Raw genomic sequence first — 24,114 nt, forward strand, 5'->3', positions numbered from 1 at the left:
TCGAACTTTAAACTATTGTTTCGCCCATCGGAGCCATTGTTGGTGGCATGTGAAGCGGCGCGCCGGCAGCGGCTCCCGTTGCGGAGTGGATTTTCGTGTCCACGAAAAGCTTTAGCCCGTCCTGTGGCCACTGCGGCCCGTGCGTTTTTTCACTCCTTCCCGGGTAATGTCGAGGGATTTACAATAGTTTGCAGCAACTATCGACGTCGCTGGTCGCGGGATGAAAGGCGAGTTGAATGAAAGGATTTTCGCGCCCCCTGTCGAACGAACGGCCACGGCGATGACAGTGCGGTACGTGAGAGTAATGTTGGTCCCCCCCCCGCGGTGGCATCTCTTCCTTAATCCTTCTTAACACCGAAAATCAGCTTATGACGGGTTTTCTGTCACACTGTCATTAATTCTCTTCGGACATTCCGGACAGTGACAACGAGAGCGAGAAAAGTTGACAAAGCACAACATAAAACAGGAGCGACCCGTGACATGTCCCAAATACTTTTGACCCTCTCACCCCCGGGGGGGCACGTAAACGGTTACGAGCCAGTGATTCGGTTTGCTGACCTGCACGAAAGAATGCGCAAAGCCAACAAGAAAACCGAGGATCCCTAAACTGGACTTTCTACAGCACGGCACGATTCATCAGTCAAAATCAGAACCCGACAGTGAACTACAAATTAACGAAACAACAATTACGAAACTTCGTTGTCCCCCGGGCGGGCGGGCGTACCTTCCCAAAAGTTAAGTGGAAATTCCACGGCCATTCTTTCGCTCCGAAAAGCAATCGCCGGCGCGAAAGTACCGATGTCTATTCGCTGTCCTTAAGGGGCGCCCTTCTGGGCCAAAAAAACTGCAAAAGAAACTCGACGACGACGACGACGACGGTCGCTCAACGTGGTTCCAATTCCCGACCAAAGTTATCGAAAGTGCGGCGTCGAAAAGGTCTTTCATCTGTGGTTCGTCCACAGTTCAGGCCAAAGTTCTGACTCGACGCCCAGGACTCGTCAACCGAGTGGCGTCTGTTTCTAGTTTGCTTCGTCCCGTTCGGAACGTTCCGTGCACTAAATGAAATATTTAAATTCCATGTGCCACGAGGGCCCCGGCGTCCATCGCCCCGGTCGGTTCGCGCCGGTTAATGTTAACGAGAGAGAGCCACTGATGCGCCGATGGTGCCAGGTGCTGATAATTCAATCAAAGTTAGACACCAGCGCAACATGAGCGCTGAGCGGAATGTAAATGTGTGGCCCCGATGCCGGCCCCAAATGGGGATTCGGTTGGGTTGTATCAACTTTTTACTAAATTGTCCGCTCTCTCTCTCTCGTCTCTGCCCTCCCCGCGGGGGGTTTTCGGGGGACTAATCTAATTTGGCACGACCAGTTCTAATCAACTCCCGAGCGGCCGGTCCGACATTCCCTATCCGGCCGTTTACGAACACCGAAACCCATGATCAGGCCCAAAACTCTGGCCGGCCTTTCCGGTGGACTTCGGTAATGGTAATTGCAACAATCATACTGCTGTCGGAGCCGTTGCAATCCGAGGCTCGCCGACTGCACTCGGTGCAACCAGTTCGATGTTCCGTCCGACCCGACCCGAGCCAGGCCACCGAGGGAGCTTGTAATTTATGAAAATTTATGTTAATAAACACAATAAATTCCAAACCACACACGCACGCACGGGACAGTAGCCGACGACAGAAAGTATCCCCCGTAACGCCGGCGGTCAGCGGATCGGGAACCGCAAAAAAGGACCCCCCGTCAAACGGCGGCGGATTCGGTGAAGCTGGTTTGGCGCAACAACTGTAGCCAGGAGTGCGACCGGCACGTGACTCGGCGGGCCCAATGTGCGGGCAAATTTAGAGAATTGTTCGATGCTAACTGGCAATTGGATGGTTCATAAATGAGGCCCCGAGAATGTGGCGCTTAAATAAATAAACTAGACCACGAACTCAGTCGCCGGCCGCAGTGCTCCTGACACCAACGAGGGCTGTGGTTTCATAAATTAGCATAATTTTGGAATAATTCCCAAGCCCACCACGGTGCCTGGCCCGATTCTACGCCGACGCCTAGGTTAACTTTAACGAACGTTCGCCCAAACTATGGTCGGACACTGGCCGGGTGTCATGTTCATACACGGACTATCACGGCCGAGCATACGTGCTCCACAAATTGCCAGGCTTACCGGGACGGCCAGCCTCGGGAAAGCTTAAGTGGGTGGCCGGTGGCCCGTGGCGAGCAACTATACATTATACAGGGTGTTTCTTAATTTGCCGCTCACGCTCACTTATGGTAATTAGCGTTTAGTAGCAGCACTCGGTGCGATTAAACTTCATTAAACTGCGACACCGGTCTGATGCTTGTCCACTTTCTCCTTGGCTTTCTCCTCCGCAGCGTCCGGTGTACGATACAAGATCTCGGGCGGTAACATAGGCAATGTGTTCGCCATACGCAACTCGACCGGCGCCCTGTACGTGGCCAAGGCGTTGGATTACGAGAAGATCAAAAAGGTAAGACGACACCGATCGGCCCGGGCGCCACGTGTCGGAAATCCGGCGGATTATGCTCACACCTCACTTTCCCCGTTCACAGTACGAGCTACGGTTGACGGCATCGGATAACTACAAGGAGAACTACACCACGGTGCTGGTCAGCGTACGGGACGTGAACGACAATCCGCCCGTGTTCGAGAAATCGTCATATCGCACACAGATCACCGAGGAAGACGACCGGGGCCTCCCGAAGCGGGTGCTGCGGGTAAGTAACGCTGAACCCAATTTGTCACCCAGGTCCGATCCTATCGATTCCGGCGTTCGGCTGTGAGACACCTGATTAAACGCATCCCTCCTGGGCCACGGGCCACGGGCCATGGGCTCCGGATATCTTGGAGCACACACACGGCGCACGGCGCACGGCTTACGGTCCCCGGGAATACGGAACAATGGGGCACGGCTAAAAGGGCAACCTCAGCAGGCATCACTTTTGCCGACACCGAGGACCCGGCCCAGCGTCCTTCCGGGAAATTTTTAACAAGGGTCACCATCGGACACCCCGGGGACCCCGGGCTGACCGCAGCCCACGGCTAAGCCGGTGCCGGTGGCGCCCGACAAAAGATGCGATGCCGGATGATTGTTAGAAAATTACACACGCGCTCTCTCTCTCCTTCGGGGATCAATCTGGGCGATCAATTTACAGCTCCGGCGGCCACGGGAGGGGTCACCGGGTGGGCAAAGAATGGAACGAATCAAACATGTGAGCTACACCTTATCAAATTGAACCACTCACGGAGGAAGCTCCTGGCGATTGATTCGCCCCGGCCCGGCCGACCCAGGCCGGATTGCTGGCCCGGAAACTGATGCCGACCAAATTGTGCCAACGTCATCCGGACACCGGATACCAGTCCAGGAGTTCGGTACGGGCCGGGATTTGGGCAGTCCGTGTGCCAAATTGAGGTGCTCGAAGGTAATTTGCTCCGACGCCGGCCTTGCTATCGGCTCATTAATCCGGTACGCAATGATTTCCCGTGCCGATTGTCGCAAACCGTAGTCCTAATAATTACTGCAGGCCATTTCAGTGGACAGCCAATGGGCCGCGTTTGGCAATAGGCTTGATAGCGATCTCTTTTTATCCGACATCCAGCAGGAGTGCGTGCCTGGTCTGCTGCAGCCGTGGTCCCCCGGGCTTCCAATTAATAATTCACGCCCGGAACGGCAATCCATCCGGCGCACGCCGGCGGACTTCCGGTGGGAAGGTGGACTGGCCCCAAAGGGGATGGAATTGATGTGCCACTGCGACGATAAGCTGCAAACGATTGCCCTGAGGCGTCGTAAACTTGTGACCGCCCAAGCTCCGGGAACAGGGACAGGGAAACCGGGAGCACCGCTGGGGACCAGGAGTCTCTTTCGGCCCCAGCAGCCCAACGGAGGTCACGGCAAAATAACAATAAATGTAAAATATGTATAAGAATAATAAACATTAAAAATAATGGCCTGCGATAGAGAGCGAGACAGAGAGCGAGCGAGAGAGACCCCGACCGAGGGGCCAATGCGGAGAAGAAAAACCAAACAAAAAAACCGGTCAACGCAACCGAATATTCCCCAAATCACTGAGGCATAATAACCACTTCCCGGGACTTCCCGGGGCTGTAAAGCTCAACGCCCAAAATGGCACGATGTTGTGCCAAGAGCACCCGAAACAGACCGAAGGCGTCCGGATTCTTTTTTTTTCTTGCGCCATTCAAATTCCCTTTCGTTTCGTCCCAATCGACCCTAAAACGGACCACAAAGCGACGTCGACGTGTAACGTGACTTTCGGTGAGCACTGCAACGCCAACGAACGAAGCCATTTTGCTAGCGAAGAAAGCTAAACTGGATTAAAGTGTTTTAAAGCCGCCTGCAGGACGCCATGCACCGAACTTTAGGGGGGACTCCAGGGGCCATCTCACATTCTCTGGTCCCGGTTCCCTGAGATGCGCCTCACGGAGCCGTTGCCGTAGAGCAAGTTTTAAATTAATAAATGTTAATTATCTGTCATCTTCGCCGAGTTGCAACGGGCAAAAGTTTTAAACTTGACTGCCTTGCCACCGTGCCGTGGCCCAAAAACGGGAACGAGCATTTTCCGAAACAAGTATCCGCGTGATGAGCATAGTGATTGTGGAAAACTTTGCGCATAACACAACTCACAGTCGCGCGCGCGTTCGCCATGCTTTCGATGCGATAAGCCTCACATTACCTGCACATAACAAGCGAACGGAAGTACCACACACAGCCACACACACCGAGTAGCGCCGGTAATTGCTTTCGACAACACTCGAACCGACGACCGACGAACCTATTCCGATGTAATTGTCCCCTTTCGAACCCGCAGGCGCGCGCGCGTTAATGCGATTGTGCAGTGAAACAATCTATTTAACGTATCGAACGCATCCTTTTTCACCGAGTGTCTGTCCCCCTCCCCCGAGTTCTTCGAGTGCCGGTGCTCCGGCCGGTGGGCTTGACTTCCCAGGGACCGCGTTCAATTTCATCTCCCCAACGGCACACTCATTTCCCCTGACAATCGAATGTAATTTGCATATCCGCCACCGCCACCGGAAGCGCGCCTGGATTTGTCCTCGGGTCCTGGGGCTGTTTGCTATTATTATCATTTGAAAAGGTGCGCCACAAACACTTGGCAACGTGGTCGATTGATCGTCAACAGTTTCCAACCAACCAATCGATCGATCGGTCGGGCGCCTAGTTTACATTTTAATTAAGTTCCCGGCGGCTCGCTGGATGCTCCCGGGCAGAGGAGTACCTTTCCCAGCCAATCCAGATCAGCGGCCGGCTTCGGGACCAAGGTCCAAGGCGCAGTGACACCGAATGATGAGGTCGATGAGGTTAATCCTCTGTTTTAAGGCACACGGTCACCCGTTTTTTTGACACTTTCACCCCGGGCTTTGGCCCATAAAAATCGGTTCCCGGCGAGTGCCACGGTAAAGGACGCACGCGGGAAACGATAATTCATTCGACCGAATAAATCTCGCTATCTGGTTCCGGCCAGATCCTCCGGCCCGGCGGGCTTACGGGTCAGGATCGAATCCGGGTTCCCGCGGGCTGCGTTGAAACATGGCCAAAACTACACCATCGCCGGCCACCGAGTTCGGCCACAGGACCCCATCAACGGGCGCGCGAGCAAGTTTTATGTAGCCACTTTGCCTAATGTATTCCACGTCGTAAATAATGCCGGAGCGTTTATACTTTCCGGTGCGCGCGTCCGCGTTAGTAGTCAGTGGAAAGTATTTTACGAAAGTATTTTCGAGCAACTACTAACCGCCAACAGTGTTATCACTTTTTAGAGATTTGGAACAAACCGTGATTGGCGTCCACCACGAGAGACTCATCGTCGGAGCTACATAAATTAAAACGCTCTTAAATTATGCTTAACTCATCGTTAATATAACTTTCGGTTCATAATTAATTAGGAGTACGTTAGGCTACTCGACAGTTTTTCGAATTTGCACGCAGTGCACTTTCCGCCATTTGCTTAATCCAACGGCGCTCTGGATATGTTCCGGGTCGGACTTGCAGAGTAGAGCGCAGCGAAATGAAGACAAAACTTTTCCGGACCGCAATCGAGATTCTTGAAAGTGCCCAAACTTGCTCTCTTCTACTCGCTGCCCCGTTTCAATTAACTGCGTCTCGCCCGCCGGGGGCCGATTCCTTAGACTGATTATAATTTCTGACTTTTCCAACTCACCCGGCGTCTGAGGTTTTTGGACGCATTCCGAAATCGATCTTTGGCTGCGGACTCCCGGGGGATGAATAATTTAGGCAAACTTCTAGTGCGCTGGTCAGGCGTTTGGCTCGGACCAGCGCTCGGAATGCTCGCCGCATCTCCTTACTGTCTTTGCTGGTTCAGCGACAAAAACTCTCCCCGTGACCGGTGGTTACGTCTTTTCGCAAAACTTGGTCAGTTTTAATGCGAGAAACTCCGTTTCTTGCACATTGCGTCATTGGCCTTGAGTGGCTTGAGGACGATAGGAATCTTCCGGTGACTTCCTGTGCATCCAGCAAACAACCTGAAATCTGCTCTTCTTTCGAACTGTTTCGAACTTCGTCGCTACGGTTAATGAAAAGGCCAACCAGGATGTCCTGCGAAAGCTTCACACCTTTTGCCCGGTGGCCATTCCAGTGGAATTGAATCACTAGGCGCACCCCACGGTTTGATAACGGATTCTTTCACTCATTATTCGGCCCATTTCCGGTCCGATTTGGAGACATTTCGGGAACGGAATTTCAACCGATGGTCGGCCCATTTGTGGCGCCATCGACGGCGAAGACGCTGAGGTTGAAATTGTGTTGAAAATTACGAACCCACCGCTGGTATCGGATGCATCGGAGCGGTCCGGTCCTAGCTGATAGTGACGGCGCCCTACCTGGACCCGCTTCGAACGATTATTGTCGTCCCCGTGCCGATGCCGATAAGAAAGTGGGCCGCATTCTAATGGGTCTGATGGCGTTTCCGATTACCCTGCCCGGTGCGTCGCCTGCGGTCGGCCTATTCAGGAGCGCCTCACCATCGGACACTTCCATCTTTGATTCCCGGGGAAGGTTTAATAAAATGCGCTGCCAACCAGCCTTTAGTGGCGTGTCGGGCGAATCAACAAAAATGGGCCCATCGGGAGGACCGTTGCCGTGGTGAAATGAAATTTCTCCAGAATAGCTGTCCCTTCCCTGTCGGATGGCCGGTTTCGATCGGTTACGACGATCGTGCTCCAGTTTTATGCCTGCTTCCATTTACAGCAGAGCAGAGCATTCAATTTAATTTATCTGCACAGTAATACATAAAGTCGAGTAGATAGCTCTGTAAGGTTTCGCCAAATGACTTCTGAAGCGCTTCTCAAGTGCCAGCGTGCGAAAGCAAGAAGGCACCCTGACGCTCTTATCTTCTCAAGAAGTAACTCCTTTTCAGCTTCGTTACATCCGTTCGTAGGGGCAAACAAACGGCTGCAGTGTTTACTCGAATTTCGCCGCATATCTCGGCGCTGTCACGCGATAAGACCGCAACAACTGCAGCCTGCAGCAAGCAACACAAATTCAGCAAACGCCCCCCAAAAAAGCCCGAGTTTTGCATCCGAGCGGCGTTTGTGGCACATCGGAGCACAATACTGGAGCACCCCGGAACGCTTATCTTGCACGGCGTCGGTAGCCGGAGTGGCACCTTCACACAGAAGTACCCTTTTTCCTTCGGCAGCTCGAGCAGGCAATTTTATTTCCTGCGCACTTTTATGCAATTTATCTGTAGCGCACCGAGGCCAGTTAAAAATACACCAACCCGAACGCAGCCATCTTAGGGAGCCCTCGGGAGCCCGGCAAAAAAGGAGACCACAGGAGCAGCAGCTGCTGCCACTGCTGGGATGAATAAACACTTCACCCCGAGCCAGAAGGCGCGCGCGCGCGCTTGTTCCGATGTTCAGCCATCCGTAAACGGTGTGGCCAAGGAGGAGCCAAGGCGGTGAAAAAAGCACAAACACGATGCAAATATGGAATGCTTTTGGTAACGGGAAAACTATCGCCAGAACTAGGTATCAAGTGGGGCACAAAAAAGAACGGTGGCCGTAAAAACACACAAATGAATAACATGTAGCGGAATGTTGCTAAACAAAACGCGGCGGCAACACCAAACATCAGCCAGAGCCAGAGCAAAGTTGGACTGTCAGAAGTTCAGAAGCAACTTCAGAACAACCAGTTGCAAACCAGTCCCAGGGTGAGTACCAGTTGCAGCTGGTGCATCGGTCCACCTTCACCGCGTGTCATCCTTTTGGGTGACACTTTCCGTCTGGCGGATGCTGGAGCATGGCCCACAGCTGGGCGCGCCCTATGTTTATTTTCAAACAACATTCAACCACATTCCGGTGCCACTCAGGGTGTTGCTCCTTCATGTGTACCTGCTTTTTTTAATACGGTCACGCTGAGAGTCGAGTTGATTTCTCGAATTAGAGACCAAAATTGTGCAGCAGACCACCACCAGAAGGTGCTCGTCCTTGCTTGGGTCTCGGTTTCGTAGCGTTGTAACGTAGGGGGAACCTATTAATTATTGGTGAAACTCAAACACACTTTGAGCAAACTGGGCTCCGGAGCCGCTGACTCCGGCTTTCGGAGTCCGAACTCCAAATTCGTTCGCAATCAGTAACTTGTGTTTGATGAAACTTTTGCCCACCACACCCGGTGCCGGTGCACTCCGCCGCCCGGGGGGTTCACAGTCCAAATAGTCAAATCATATGCTTTCTGTTCTGCTGCCTGCAGAGCAGAGAGAGCCGGGGCTCAAGATACGCCAGCTGGCACGGCACACAGGACACGGAACAGCTAGCCAAAATGCTTTCTAAAGTGAAACCGACGACGACGACGACGACGAGCGGAACTCCTCAGGCTGCACTCTACACGGTGCCCGGCCAAAGTCTATCATTCTGCAGCCCGGATCCTTGTGCATTCCACGGAGCATACGCCAACGGGCACACACATGCTGCAGCGGCGGCGGCCGTTAAAGTTAAACTCGGAACTTTATCGTGCACAGTTTACTGTCTGAATGGGCGCACTGTCATCGGCCAAGCTCTCGACTTATTGTTTCGGTCACTGAACGAATCGTACCATTCCGGGGCCTGGGGAGGGACGTGCGTGCATGATGTGTGCGGGGCACAGTACGTTTGTGTAACGTTTTATTATTTCCAACCAAATTGTTACGACATGCAGCAGGAGAGGCTCGGCCCCGAAACTGTCACAAATCGTCGTGACCACCGAAGTGTCCGGGGGCGCGTCCCTTTCGTCCCCGATAAGCGCGCACCCGAGGTGCCCGAAAAACGTACGGCGCCGACGCCCGGTGTTTTACGATGAATGTACTAGCTCCCGTCACCCGGCACGGCACGGCACTGCACCGAGGCAGGTCCTCCGGCTGCAGGTCACGTACCGGAGCGACACCGCGTGCCGGAAAAGCCGGAAAAGCGGCAGTTCACTTATCAGCTAGCGGCCTACGGGACGGGACGGCAATAACAGTTGCCAAACCGCCGCCCGCCGGTGCTGGTGCCAAAAGGGGTCTATAAAATGCGAATAACATGAGCACTACCACACACACAGACAGACAGAGAGAGAGGACGCGCGTGTAGGACACGGGACACACGGGAGAGTGGAAAATCACGTTCGTGTCGTTACGTAGCCGTAAATGCTTCGGCTCTTCGACGGCACATAAAAGGCCACATTTGCTGCGACGAGCTGCAGCCATGTCGATTCAATCGTAAACTTCGATTCCCGGTTCCTTGCCAGGACCCCTGCCACCGCACGGACTCGGGGCCTCGGCTCTTCTATTAGTCCCATAATGGACCCGCTCCGGTGTGTGCGCGCGTGTAACAGGAGTCTTGGCCGTTTTCTTTTGGGGCGAAATTGAAAAAAAAACACTTGAAAGTAGTGACGGTAAACCGGGAAACTACGGAAAGGCGTGTTACAGTGTCCGCCCCGGATCGGCCAATCTTTTTGACTTTTGAACCGAACCGAAAGCCAACCGAAGCGCAGTGCACGAGAGCCGGGGACAAAGCGCACTATTCAATTTCCCAGCGCAAGCGGTGGCATCTTGTCGACGTCCTTGACCACTCGACTCGGGACAGACGCATCGGACGGAACACTCTCAAATCCTACCTTCCCGGGCCGGGCGCTTAACAAGATTCCGATCTTACGTTCGTTCCAGTAGAGTTTGAACACAAGCGCCATGGCTCGACGAGCTCGAATGTAAAGCTATGCATTCCACCGGACTCCGGGCAGTCCGATCGAAGCGTGCCGGTCCGGAGTTAAGCTTCGAAAAAAACTAACCAGGAATTGATGCGTTCTCCGTTCACTTTCGCACTGGAAGATCCTCGATAGATTCTCGACGGCCCCGGGGCACACTCTAAAGCGTGGCGCCGGAAGCATGGGAGATAAATTGTATTTTTCATTAGTGCCCGGGACCGACTTCAGGTCCTGGTGTTGGTCCGCCGGGTGCTCACTGGACCGGACGATGGAAGACACTTATCAATTTTATTGCCTTCGAACGTTCAATTATGGCCGTTGACCGTTACACACTCCGCCGGCACACTGGGGCAGAGACATGCATGAGGCCCGCACGTAAAGAGGCTTGCTTTATGACCCCAACACACACACACACACACGCAACGCGTGCTAAGGATTATCCACTTCGGTGGGACCGGAGACAACCCTGGGCCTTGGGGGCCGGGAATGTCTTCCGAAAACATTTATTTAATTTATGGGATAGTTTGTTGAATGCTCACAAAGTTGCCACCGACCCGGGGACCACGCACCGGTCCGTGATGGCGATGATGATGATGATGGCGATGATGATGTTGGTGATGGGGGATCCGCACTAATGGCTAACGGTATGCATCACCGGCTGACCGACGTGGCTGTTGTTTGCCCGGTGGATGTCCGATGCACACGTAGCACTTGTTTCAGCCGGAGCCAGGACACAAACAAACGCGGGCGGAAGGATACATCGATACGGGGGTCCGGTGATAGTTTAATCATTCTGCACCATCCCCGGACGAGATTGCAGCAGCTTCGTCACCAGATCATGTTTTGGAAAGTTTGCGACCATCGCTCTCGTGGAAGTGAACTATTGCGGATGTGGACAACAAAGGACAACTTACGTTCGTACAAAACAAACCTTTTTCGGTGAACCCTGGAATCCGGTTAACCGGTCTCCTTATCTGCGCCCAGAATCCGATGGAAACTTGTTTATTCAAATTAAACCCCATTGCGATTCTGATTAGCCAACAGCGGTGCTCTCGGGGACACCGGGATCTCCATCGGTCCGCTCTACGGTCCATTATCCTTGCTGGTCAAAAGACAAAAAGAACATTCTGAAAAAGGATTCAACACAGGGCGAAGCACGAGGCGACCCATCGTCTCGTCTCGTCTCGGCACAGCGTCGAAGATGCCGCTAACTGGCACGGCGTAATCTTATTTACCAAGCCTCCCCCCCCCCCCGAAGGACGGGCGCCCACGTGATCTTTCTCCGGCGTCCTTACATCGGGTCCCCGGGGGAAGCGCTGCCAACGTGACTTTGGCACGGCTTCGCGTCCACGGCATCGGAAAACGATAACGACGATAATAACGTCATCAGCCGGGACGCTGAGTCACAGCGGACGAGTGCCGGAGGAAGGGCGATCGAGCACCGCCTTAACGAAGCGAGGTGGATAAGCATTAACAAGCTCACGTGGGCCCGGGGTGCAAAAGATGTCATTACTCTATGCGCTAGTGTCCTTGACCGAACTGAGTTCGAGGTGTGTGCCGTACGTCTCTTCGAACGCCCGGCAGACGACGCGCCGGATGACTGACTGACTGCTCGTGCCGTTTGCCTGCTGTCACAATTTATAACTGGCCATTCGGGGCCACGGCAGCATCCGGACCGAACGAAATGGCGACCCCCCCGAGGGCACGGCTAATTACGAGTCGTCATCGTCAAAATTAACGCACCGCCAAACCGTCAACCCGTGCATGGAATCCTTTTGCCGGTGGGGCCACTTCCGGTGCGGCCACTTCCGTGCGCCTCCTGTTCGTGTGTGCTGATGGGGAACTTTTTAATGAATATAGATAGAGACCGCGGCACCCGCGGGTCCTTGTTTGGGGCACACGCGTGACAAGGGGACACCACCGGAACCGGAACCGGGCATGGCACGCAGAGTGTGATTTGCATAAATTTGACATTTCTGCGCATCCACAGCGCACCTTTTGCTTCCGGACGACGATACAACTTTCACGGAAACAATGGACAGCGGAGCCAGGACGACAAAAAACATCAAGCCAGCTGGGACACTCTGGGCACACACAGGCCACGGGAGCAACAACACAAAAAAAGACGGTCGGAAAAGAAAACCACCTCGAAGGAAAAACTTGCCGCGTTTGAGTGAATGAAATTTCATTAAAATTTACATAACACCCCGCGGCCAACATCCCCTTTTGCAAATCTCGGCATTACTCGGCCGTGCCGTGTGCCGAGATCATCCCTGTTCCGTGCCCTACGGGAGAAGAAAATCGTTTTGTAGTACTTCCGGTCGGCGGCCCGGAGGGGGGCTTATCCTTGTCTCGGTTCGCCAGTCGACGGTCCTTGAAACTTGCTCTGTCCCCGGGTCCGGGTGCACTTGTGCAATCTGGCACGACAAGGAGCGCTGGCCTCGGAGCGAACAATGACGCCGATGCTCCGGTGCTGTGGCGTGGCGATGATGATGAGAAGTTGTTTTTTAAACTATGCCCTGCAACTATTCCGCGCACGTTCCGCGGTGGGAACGGGACCCGAAGCGGACGGTGTAATTGCATCTGTAAATTGGTGGTTTGTTTGGTCCGAGACCAAGCTCTCGTGCGGGCGCGGAACGGGTCGATTGGGCGCCGGGCGCTAGATAGTTGAACGATTCCGATTACAGAATGCACCACATCAAATCAGCTAATGGGTTCCGTGGGGCCGTGTGCCACGTTCCTGCACGGTGTGCTCGGGCTCGGTTTTTACTGCCCATCCCGGGGGCCGACCGGTGCACCGGAAGCGCTAAAGTAATGTACAATTGAAATTATTTTCACCATTTACATATCGGAACGAGGGTGCCGCCCTCCGGGCTGCATTTTCCAACATCCGGTAGTTCCGATGAGAGCGAACACAACGATCTTGGCATGCAAATGGCCACCGGGGCTTTCGAGTGCCCTTATTTGCATAGATAAACGGACGGTGGAGCCCGGATGCTTAGGAGCCCGGTTGTCGGTTCCGGTTCCGAGCAGCTGCATACATTAATCAGTCAACATCCGGTTGGCCAAACAACGACGGCGCCGCGCGTCATAAGGCAGTCATAATATCTCAATCGAAACATGATCCTTACATTCCCGGATTGATTGACAGCCCGGAAGACAAACGGGGAAATAAATCAGTTTCCTCGCGCAGTCGTTGGACCAACACACACACACCCTGGAGCCAGGAACCGGCCATTGCCCCATTGCAGTCCGCCCGATCGAGCAATCGCAATTTGCAGTAATAAATGAAAAACTAATTTTCCAACTGACAGGCCGTGGAATTGAATTAGTTGCCATGGCAACGGTGTTCTGTCTGTATGTGTGTGTGTGGTTTGCAAATCGAATCCTAGCATGCCACTCCCTGTCTCTCTCTCTCCTGAAATACTGACGCGCGCGCGCCCGTCATGTCAAATACTGGTCGACATTCATATTTCTGGCTCTCCCCTTCGCTAAGCCCTCTTAGCCTCCAGCCTCCAGCCCTCTTAGCCTCCTCTCCGTGTGGGCCGATTTCGAGAAACCAGAAATCCAAGGCAGGCACGCTTTTCGGCACGCCAAAGGGGCCGAATCTTTTGTCCATCGATCAGAAATCGATTTCTCGACGACTCGAGCTCGGGCTTGGGTTCGGAGTTCCTATCGCTTTGACGTTTCATTTGCTTCACTCAAGGATGCTTTTGCTAAGCCGACTTCGCTTTCCTTTCTCGTTTTTGCGCACCAGGTCACAGCATCCGATGCGGACGTGGAGCGGCCGAACAACATCATCTACTTCCTGACCGGGCCCGGCATCGACATCGAGAATCCTTCCGAGAGCAATTTCGACATCAACAAGGCCACCGGGGAGATATTCGTGCTGAAGGTAAGTGTAGTGTGCTGCCGGTCAAGGAATGTGCCCCGACCGGAAACGGAGCGGTCAAGGAAGAAAAAGTTCATTTGCAATGACCAAGAGACGGCACTCTTCGTCGTCCAGCAGTCAAGGGTTCGTGTCGTTTCGGGTAGCCGGACGTTGGTTATCAGCGTCCATTTTGTGGAAAGGAGATTAGAAGTTAGAACTCCCCATGATGCGGTCGGTGACGTTTCGCAACGGCAACGGTCGTCCCCACAAACTCGCAGGACCTTGTTAGGGCGCTCAAGAATTGTAACATCGAATACGAATTAATGGTCCACCATTTTCTGGGAAGTCCCCTCAGAAGAATTTCCTGGACACTCTTATGAATTGAACCTCTTTCCTTTCTCTTCCCCGCTTCCCCCACACAGCCACTGAACCGGGATCCACCGCACGGGCGGGCTTCGTGGAAGTTTACGGTGTTCGCGCAGGACGAAGGCGGCGAAGGGCTCGTCGGGTTCACGGAGGTGCAAATCAACCTGAAGGACGTGAACGACAATGCACCCGCGTTCCCGAACGGCATCGCGTACGGTAACGTCACCGAAAACGGCACGGTCGGGATGCACGTGATGACGATCAAGGCGGAAGACTACGATGACCCGAACGAGGGCACCAACGCGAAGGTCGTGTACTCGATCGAGAAGAACGCCATCGAGGAGGACACCGGGCTGCCGATCTTCGACATCAACCCGGACACGGGCGCCATCACGACGGCCGTCTGCTGTCTGGATCGGGAGAAGACGCCCGACTACTCGCTGCAGATCGTGGCCACCGACGGTGGTGGGTTGAAGGGAACCGGGACGGCGTCGATCAAGGTGAAGGACCTGAACGATATGCCGCCTCGCTTCACCAAGGACGAGTGGTTTGTGGAGGTGGAGGAAACGGACGGCAGCGTACTGCCGGATGCGCCGATCCTGACCGTGACGGTGAACGACGATGACGAGCTGAACAACTTCCAGTACAAGATCATCGAGAGCAGCGGGTACGGGGCGGACAAGTTTGCGATGGTGAAGAACGCCGACGGAACCGGCTCGCTGAAGGTGGTGCAGCCGCTCGACTACGAGGATCCGATGCAGATCAATGGGTTCCGGTTCCGGATACAGGTGATCGACAACGTGGGCATCGACGAGAGCGACAAGTACCACGTCGATCACTCGTGGGTGATCGTGAAGCTGAAGGACATCAACGATAATACGCCACGGTTCAAGAAGCCCCACATCGAGGCGGCCGTCTACGAGAACGCGGACATAGGCAAGCTGTTGGGGACGTTCAAGGCGGTCGATATCGATCGGGGTGGCAAGAGCCGCATCACGTACACCATTAACCGGGCGACGGACCGGAAACGCCAGTTCTCGATCAGTCCCGATGGGACGGTGACGATCCAGCGCGAGCTGGACCGTGAGGCGACGGCCAAGCACTCGCTCGAGATCCTGGCCACCGACGACGGGGTACCGCCGCGGACCGCTTCCGCCATCCTGACCGTGCTGGTGAAGGACGTGAACGATAATGCGCCCGAGCTGGCCGAACATTATCGGCCGATTCTGCTCGAAAACTCGCCACCCTCGAAGGTGGTCGAGATCGGGGCCACCGATCGAGACGATCGTCTGCGGGGCAACGGCCCCCCGTTCCAGTTCCGGCTCGATCCGGACGCGGACGACACGATCCGGACGTCGTTCAAGGTAGAGCAGAACAACAAGGGCGACGGGATGGCGATCGTCTCGTCGCTCAGCTCGTTCGATCGCGAGTACCGCAAACAGTACCGCATCCCGATCGTGATCAAGGACTCGGGCACGCCGCCCCAGACGGGCACCAGCACGCTCACGATCACGATCGGTGACCTGAACGACAACATCATGCAGCCGGGCTCGAAGGAGGTGACGGTGTACAACTACCAGGGCCAAGCGCCGGACACACCGATCGGCCGGGTGTTCGTGAACGACCTGGACGACTGGGACACGGCGGACAAGCTGTTCTACTGGGACGAGGCGGAGAACCCGCGGTTCAAACTCGACGACACTTCCGGCATGGTGACGATGCGTCGGGGGGCCCGCGAGGGCCGCTACCGGTTGCGGTTTAAGATCTACGACCGCAAGCACGCTCAGGAGTCGTACGCCAACATGTCCGTGCTGGTGAAGCACCTTTCGTACGAGGCGATCGTCAACTCGGGCTCGGTCCGGCTGGCCGGCATCACCGACGAGGACTTTATCCGCGTGTGGAACTACCGGACGCAGAACATTTTCCGGTCGCGGCTCGAGCGCTTCCGGGACAAGCTGGCCGAGTTGCTGCACGTGGACGCGAAGCACGTGGACGTGTTCAGTGTGCAGATGCGTGACCGGGCCGTCCCGGTGACGGACGTGCGCTTTGCAGTGCGCGGTGCCTACTACTACAAGGCGGTCCAGCTGAACGGAGTGCTGCTGCTGCACAAGGACGAGATCGAGCAGGACGTGGGCATTAACATTACGATGGTGAACGTCGACGAGTGTCTGCTGGAGAACGCGGACTGTGGCGGATCGTGCACGAGCATCGTCGAGGTGCAGACCAACCCGTGTCTGGTGAATGCCAACAAGACGGCCCTGGTCGGAGTTCAGATCAACTCGACGGCCGAGTGTGTCTGTAGCTCGCGGGAGTACCGGCAGCAGCAGACGTGCAAGTCGCATCCGTGTCTGAACGGTGGCCGTTGCTCCGACTCGAAGTCGGGCGTACGGTGCTCCTGCCCACCAGGCTACACGGGGCCACGGTGCCAGCAGGTTGTGCGCAGCTTCCGAGGTCACGGCTGGGCCTGGTATGCGCCGCTTGACATGTGTGACCGATCGCACGTCAGCGTGGAACTCATCACTACGAAGGCGGATGGGCTGATCTTCTACAATGGGCCCATCACCCCACCGAAACAGGACGAGGATGGAGAGGGCGATGGGAACACCGGCAAGCAACTGTCGGACTTTGTGGCACTCGAGCTGGACGGAGGCTACCCGCGGCTCCTGATCGACTACGGGTCAGGGACCCTGGAACTCCGCGTCCAAACGAAGAATCCGCTGAACGATGGCGAGTGGCACCGGGTGGATGTGTTCTGGGACACGGAGCAGGTCAAGCTGGTGGTGGACTTTTGCAAGACGGCCGAAATTACCGAAGCGGACGATGGAAACTTGGTCGAGTTTGTGGACCACACCTGTCAGGCGATCGGACGGGTTCCGCAGTTCAACGAGTATCTGAATCTCAACACGCCGCTCCAGATCGGGGGGTTGCTGAGGGACAAGTTCGATTATACGCACGCCCGGTGGCAGCACGCTCCGGTTGGGGCCGGGTTCGAGGGGTGCATCCGGGAGTTTAAACACAACGGCATCCTGTACGATCTGTCACACCCGGGTCTGACACAGGGCAGTGCGCCGGGCTGCCTGTACACGCAGGAGGTGTGTGACCTGAACCCGCAGGTCGCCCGGTGCCTCGAGCACGGCCGGTGCGTCGGCAGCTTCGACGAGGCCAAGTGCGAGTGCAATCCCGGCTGGACCGGCACCTACTGCAGTCTGCCGACGACGCCGACCACCTTCCGGGCGCACAGCTACGTCAAGTACGCGCTCAGCTTCGAGCCGGACAAGTTCACGACCCACATCCAGCTGCGGTTCCGGACGCGCGAACCGTACGGCGAGCTGTTCCGCATCAGCGACCAGCACATGCGCGAGTACGGCATCGTCGAGCTGAAGGGCGCCCGGGTGAGCTTCCGGTACAGCCTGAACACGGGCCCCCAGGTGGACGAGCGGGAAGTGGCGCTGGTGGCGGTCGCCGTCGACGATGGTCAGTGGCACACGGTGAAGGTGCAACGGTACGGGTCGGCCGCCATCCTAGAGCTGGATGGAGGCGAGGGGCCGAACTTTAACCAGAGCTTCTCGTTCGATGGCCACCAGTGGCTGTCGGTCGACAAGCAGGAGGGTGTGTACGCGGGCGGCAAGCCCGAGTTTACGGGCGTCAAGACGTACGACGTGAAGGCGGACTACCAGAAGAGCTGCATCGATGACATCAGGTAAGCCAGGGGTGCGACGATGCGGTGCGGAGCGTGGGCCCCGACGGGAGCACTATGGGGAAAAGACGGACATAAACCAACTTAAGAAAGTGAGGATTTCATTAGTCTTTACTTAATTTATTTTAAAGGATTAAATTACTCTTTAAAACCGACTTTTGTCAGCTACTTTAACGCGGTCGTTAGCACAGTCCTTCAACGGTAATGTACCTATATTGTACATCATTCGAAAGGTAATGAATCCTTCTTTGATGTGAAGGAATCAAATATTCACGGTTGGCATTGCTTGTACATTTTTATCGGGAATTAGTATAAAAAGTAGGAAAAAATACTGTTTATCAACTTTGATAATGCAGCAAAAAAAAAACTTCGCGTTCAGCCACCTAAACGAGGCATTACAATAGAAATACAGGTAATTTTAAACGATTTCCAGTAAGTTTTGTTTGCGAATTCCTGCGACAAATTTTGCAAATTCCTATTTTAAGAAAACAATTCCTGATGAATAAGGAGGCGCCTGGTCTCTTGTTGCAGAATATTTACGCATTTGCAACGCATTATCCATTGAAACATTTTAGTGTCATGCAGATTGCATAGCTCAGGCGTTTAAAACCCTTAAAATAGCGAAAAAAGATTATTTATTATTCTTGAACGCGGGTATTGCATATAAAATGTTAAATTCAATCAAAACACATGCAAAGATAACAAAAACGTTGAAAAAAGTCCGTAGATTCTTCCCAAAACCAAATATGTCCGCCAATCCCATACAAATCCCCCCTTATTGGATCATGGGCACCGATTTGCGCGCGCGACTAACGAATCGCATTGACCGATCATCTTTTAGGTTGGACGGCAAAAGTTTGCCACTTCCGCCGGCGACCAACGGCACGCAGTGGGGCCAGGCGACCACGGCCAAGAACATCGAGCGCTACTGCTCGTCCAACAATCCCTGCCAGAACGCGTACTGCCCGGATCCGTTCGAGTGCGTCGATCTGTGGAACAAGTACGAGTGCGCGTAAGTATCCACCCCTTGCTCCAGCAGCTTCCGTTGTTCCAATGTCCACCCTCTCTTTCTCTGTGGCTTTGACAGCTGCGGCGATGGCATGATCATCTCGCCGGAAGGCAAAACCTGCATCGATCGGAACGAGTGTCTGGAGTACCCGTGTCTGAACGGTGGCACGTGCATCAACCAGGAGCCGCGCCTGAAGTACAAGTGCATCTGCCCGGACTCGTACTGGGGCGAGAGTTGTGAGTTTCTCAAGGAGCGACAAGCGCTTAAATTCAGCACCAGTGCCTTGGCCGCCGTAATAGCCTGCCTATTACTGATCATTAGTAAGTACCGCCCGCCCGCTGCTCTGTGCTGTCACCCTGTGCTAAGCGTGGATTGCCTGTCTCTTGGCCGACAGTTTTGCTGTTTGTGTACTTCTCCTGCTCGAGGCGCCGGTCGGCCAACTTCAACAAGAAGCCGGCCACCAAGGACGACATCCGGGAGAACATCATCAACTACTGCGACGAAGGTGGCGGCGAGAACGACATGACCGCGTTCGACATGAAGACGCTCAAGATCCCGATCGGGCCGCTGCCGGAGCTCGTCCAACATAAGGCACCGCCAGTACGTAAGTAGTAGTGTGTGTGTTTTTTTGCCTGCCTGCGATGCCCCCCCGCCCCGCCTGTCCGTAGGGCCCCCCTTTTTCCGGGGAGAGTGGTCCCCCGGCTGACCCGCCATTCTTGCCGCAGGTCCAGATATTGCCGTCGTGTCCGACCAGGTCATCGGCAAGGTGGACGTGTTCCTGGACGACCGGAAGCGGCGCGTCGACGTCGACCCAGGCTCCGGACCGTTCGACGATCTGCGCAACTACGCCTACGAAGGTTGTGGGAGTACCTCTGGCTCGCTAAGTTCCTTACAGTCAGGTAAATCAAAAAAATCTCCCAAACCCATTATAATCTTCCACGCCTGCCCCGAGCAGCCGAACCAGCTCTAATCACTGACACTTCTAAAACAACCACTTGTTCCACCCTGTTCCACTGTTCCACCGCAGGTACGGACGATGAACCCCACGAGTATAGCTTTTTAACCGCGTGGGGTCCCCGTTTCGATAAGTTAGTCAATATTTACGAGCCGAGCGCGGCGCAGGTCGAAGATGACGATGTTAGTTAAGAGTGACCGTAACCGTGCGATCCGAGACCCCGCGACCGTCCGGTGGCTCTGCCAAAGGGCGGCCCCCTTTGAGGCGCACCACCCGCTCTGTGTAGATACGGCTGTAGTTTGCGATTAAGCATCAGAATGCGGTAGCGGAATGGTCCTTACTATCCCTCTAGCAACCTCCGGGCCACGCACTCACACTAATGCATGTACATGACGCCCAGTAACTTGCGTGGAGTTCCGCCCGCGTGTAGCGTAAGTGGTAGATAAATGAAAATTACAATCGATTTTAATAACGGTCGAGGCTCACACAGAAACAGAGAGAGAGAGGGCAGAATGGAATGGAACACGGGGGATCACTTCCTGCTAGAGAATATTGATGAAATGAAACCAAAAAAAAAACAAACGGAACCCCGTTCTGTAAATAGTGCATGTAAAAATTAACCTACCGAAGAGTGTTTTTTCCCCGGCGCCCACAGTGGCCACGGCGGCGGCGACGGCGGTGGTGGCGGTGGTTCCACTCTACTAGCCAATTGTGAATGGGAAATGCATTTTCCAGGTTTTCTTTTTTATACATAAAAAATGTTTTATCGTCGCCCCGTCATCGCCCCGTCAGCCCGAGCCCCCCAGGGCACTATGTAAGTGAATGTGTGTACTTGTGTAGCATTGGCCATCCACCACCGCCACTGCGCCCGACAACATCGAACGACACAATAAACTGTTAGTAGTTAAAAGCCCCTTCCTTTCGACATTCGGAAGCGAGGGCCGCGCCATTACGATTACGGTTTCAGCGTGCAAAACCGAACGGCACCGTACCGATTAGTGCAACCATCATAATGCACATTAGCGCAGAACCACGAACCACTATTCACCGCCACGGCCACAAACAGGCCGCGCTGAAACGCGAAAACCATCTTCGAATCAACCCACTGAAACGGAAAATCAAAATTGAAAACAAAAAACAACAAAAGGCGGTGGAAAGAAAGCAAAAAAAAAACGCCAAAGGGCCAACGCCGTTTACCAACAAAACTCTAAACTCAATCAAAAACCAAGCCAAAGCTGCAATGAAATGATAGTGGCGGTTGGCGGGTAGGTCAGGATCAGGCGGTGGTGGCGTTCGTTCGGAGCCACGAACGAAGCACAAAACTCCTTTGGCCAGTGAGTGGCCACCGTGAGGGATTCATCGTGATTCCGTGTGAAAACTTTGTGAAGAAAGATTTGACAAAAAGTGGCGCCAAAATGGCCCCGCGCTTTCGGTTCGCTTTGTCCGTTCGGTCCCGGCCGGAAGCCGGCGGGTGGGAAATCTTCATCAATGGAACCGGGGCTTTGAAACTGAGAAGCGAAAGCGGGAACCTGCCGTACAAAGAACCGACCCATCGAGCCAATTGAGCCACTTCCTTTCAGTCCGAGACCGAGTCGCGCTGAGGTCGAGGTTAGTTTTTTAGCGAATAATTTCTCTCTCAAGCAATCCTATGGAAGCTCGAAAGGATGAATGGGGTGGCACCACAGGCGAACCGGCATTCCGGAAGCCACGATGCAACGATGCAGCGAACGGCAAGATTGTTGGACTTACGAGTGTTACGTTTTTGTTTAACCCACTCTCTGTTATGAGCAAGAATTTACATATTTTATCCTTACCGGGCAGCGTATTTGTGCTGCGCTTGTTACCGCGCTGTTTGCTGAGCATTCTGTTCCGTTTTCTGCGTCCTCGTTGGCAGACTTTGGTTTAATGCTTTGGACCTCCGCGAGCTGGTTAACAGTTTCAAGGCGAATCATTTCGGAATCGTAGATCCTGATACATGATTTAACGGGCCAATTTAACGGGCCAATTTAACGGGCCAAGAACGGGCCGACAAAGGTGAGTGGGGGACGCCATAGGCAGTGATCGTGGCGTGGTGAAAGAGAAAATAACAAAATGGCCGGATCATTTTCATTTTCGTCAGTGTACAGCGAATAAAGTGACAAAAGAAGCAGAAAAAAGCATCAAACACATAGGTAAAAGACGAAGCCAGGAAGACGATGAAAAAAGGGAGAAAAGAAAATCAAAACACAGACATAAGAAAACCGAGAATCAAAACTAAAAGCTCAAACAAAAAACAATAGAAAATCGCCCCAAAATGGCGTTCACCAAAAAAGAAAAGAAATCGTAAAACCGGTCCAAGAACCGGTAATCCTTGTTTTCCGGTTATTTGTTTTTACACATACACGCGAGCGCGCGCACGCGTCGTGACCGGCGGGGCGGGTCCTGTGGCGCCCAGCGCCCATCTAAACGCGAACGCGTCGCGCAGCAGAACGAAAATCGTTGTAAAAAAAACCAAACTAAGAGTTTAATAAAAAATTATTAAATACAAATAAAAAAACCACCAACACACGCTCGTCTTTTACTCGCCTTCCAAGTCAAGTCGCCAGCGTCACCCGAAAGAAATGAGCCCGCAAATGAATCCCGAAACGGCGGCGGCGGCTCCGGACGTCCGGTGCAGGCGGTGCATGGTGAAATAAATTTACAATCCAATAAAAATGGTAATGAAACCGGGCTATCAATTTCCGGTTTACGGACGGTTCCGGCCATTGCCGCGGTACCGATTTTTAAACGGGGTCCCCTCGCGCCCCACGCCATTGGCAGGCCACAATCAACCGGGCTGGCGCCCATTGGTTATTGTTTAAACGGTTTCACTAAACAAACATCAGACTCTGGACTTGGAGCCAGCCTGTTCCTTCAGCGGATCAGCCCTTCAGCCCGACGGCCCCTTGCGGCGGTAAATGATCAAACTTTTACTTTTTCCGCAACAATACCGCAAACCATTGCCACTCGAGGCAAGGGCCGTTCTCTACGGTCTTATTTTTTTGTCTTTTTGCACTGACCACTAGACACCTTGCCACCGCACGAAACTCGATAAACAACAATTTAGCATAAATTTTACAACCACCACCAGGCGCGAAGGCGGTACCATCAAACTCCGGAAGCTTTGGATCCGGATTGGAGTTTCTTTTCCCTGTTCCCTGTTTTTGGCTTCTGGTCCGACGACAACACCGGCTCGCTGGCCTCACATTGTTCGATCGGTCCTCGGACAAGGCACCGGAGGCAAAGGAGTGCAAAGTTTCCGAGGGAAGTGCTACTACCACATGGACGTTATTGCACCGGCGAACCAGTGCACTCTGCATCAGCCACTCCACCGGATTACTTCACCGGACGAAACTTTTACATTTCCTTTTTCCACTTTTAAAAGGCTGCCGCTGCGGCAAAGTTTACCGTTTGAAGTATGCTTTAAGTTATGTCGAGAGCTGCCAGTAAACAGGGATTTCTTGCCACCAGCCGGCGATGACGATGACGATGATGGCCACAGCGCGATGATGAGGACATCCTCAGCTTCGGTAACGAGGCTTGGTAACCATGCTTTGGGTTTTCGAGCCAGGGTTTCCTGTTGCCCAAGGGTGCGGTCACCGTGTGGCTTTCCCTGCTACGCTCCTTAACCAAAGTGCGTCTATGTTTGTTCTTGGCTTCTGACAAGTCTTGCATATCTTCTCCGCGAGATAAAATCCACATGGCTTGGCTCATTACATTTGGTCTGACTTCAGAAACAAAGGTCAAAGAATTTTGGGGCTGTAACTCTGACAGTGCAAGCCAGTCCGAAGCTAGTCCAAGGCTGAATAAGAGTCCGGAGCACATTCCAAATATAAGACATGATTCATCTTCAATAGCACAGCAACAGAGGCAATGTTAATCTTTTGTTCCTTTCTGTAACAATGTGGTTTTTTACGGACAAAGTTATTGGCCACACGCCGACCATCCTGTCACGCCACAA

The 24,114-nt window shown here is 53.9% G+C and overlaps 1 protein-coding gene across 1 annotated transcript in view; it reads left to right on the forward strand.

Moving 5' to 3' along the window:
- Positions 1-20,527, forward strand: part of LOC128274670 (neural-cadherin-like) — a 105,235-nt gene extending 84,708 nt beyond the window's left edge. Inside the window, exons 3-11 of the mRNA XM_053012938.1 lie at positions 2,382-2,497; positions 2,580-2,744; positions 13,995-14,132; positions 14,531-18,174; positions 19,013-19,183; positions 19,259-19,500; positions 19,575-19,784; positions 19,906-20,079; positions 20,208-20,527. Coding sequence (XP_052868898.1) covers positions 2,382-2,497; positions 2,580-2,744; positions 13,995-14,132; positions 14,531-18,174; positions 19,013-19,183; positions 19,259-19,500; positions 19,575-19,784; positions 19,906-20,079; positions 20,208-20,326 — 4,979 coding nt within the window. The 3' untranslated portion in view covers positions 20,327-20,527. The remainder of the gene's footprint in view (positions 1-2,381; positions 2,498-2,579; positions 2,745-13,994; positions 14,133-14,530; positions 18,175-19,012; positions 19,184-19,258; positions 19,501-19,574; positions 19,785-19,905; positions 20,080-20,207) is intronic.
- The last annotated feature ends 3,587 nt before the right edge of the window (positions 20,528-24,114 follow it).

This window comes from Anopheles cruzii, chromosome 3 (genome assembly GCF_943734635.1).
Source record: "Anopheles cruzii chromosome 3, idAnoCruzAS_RS32_06, whole genome shotgun sequence".
Taxonomy (NCBI): Eukaryota; Metazoa; Arthropoda; class Insecta; order Diptera; family Culicidae; genus Anopheles; species Anopheles cruzii.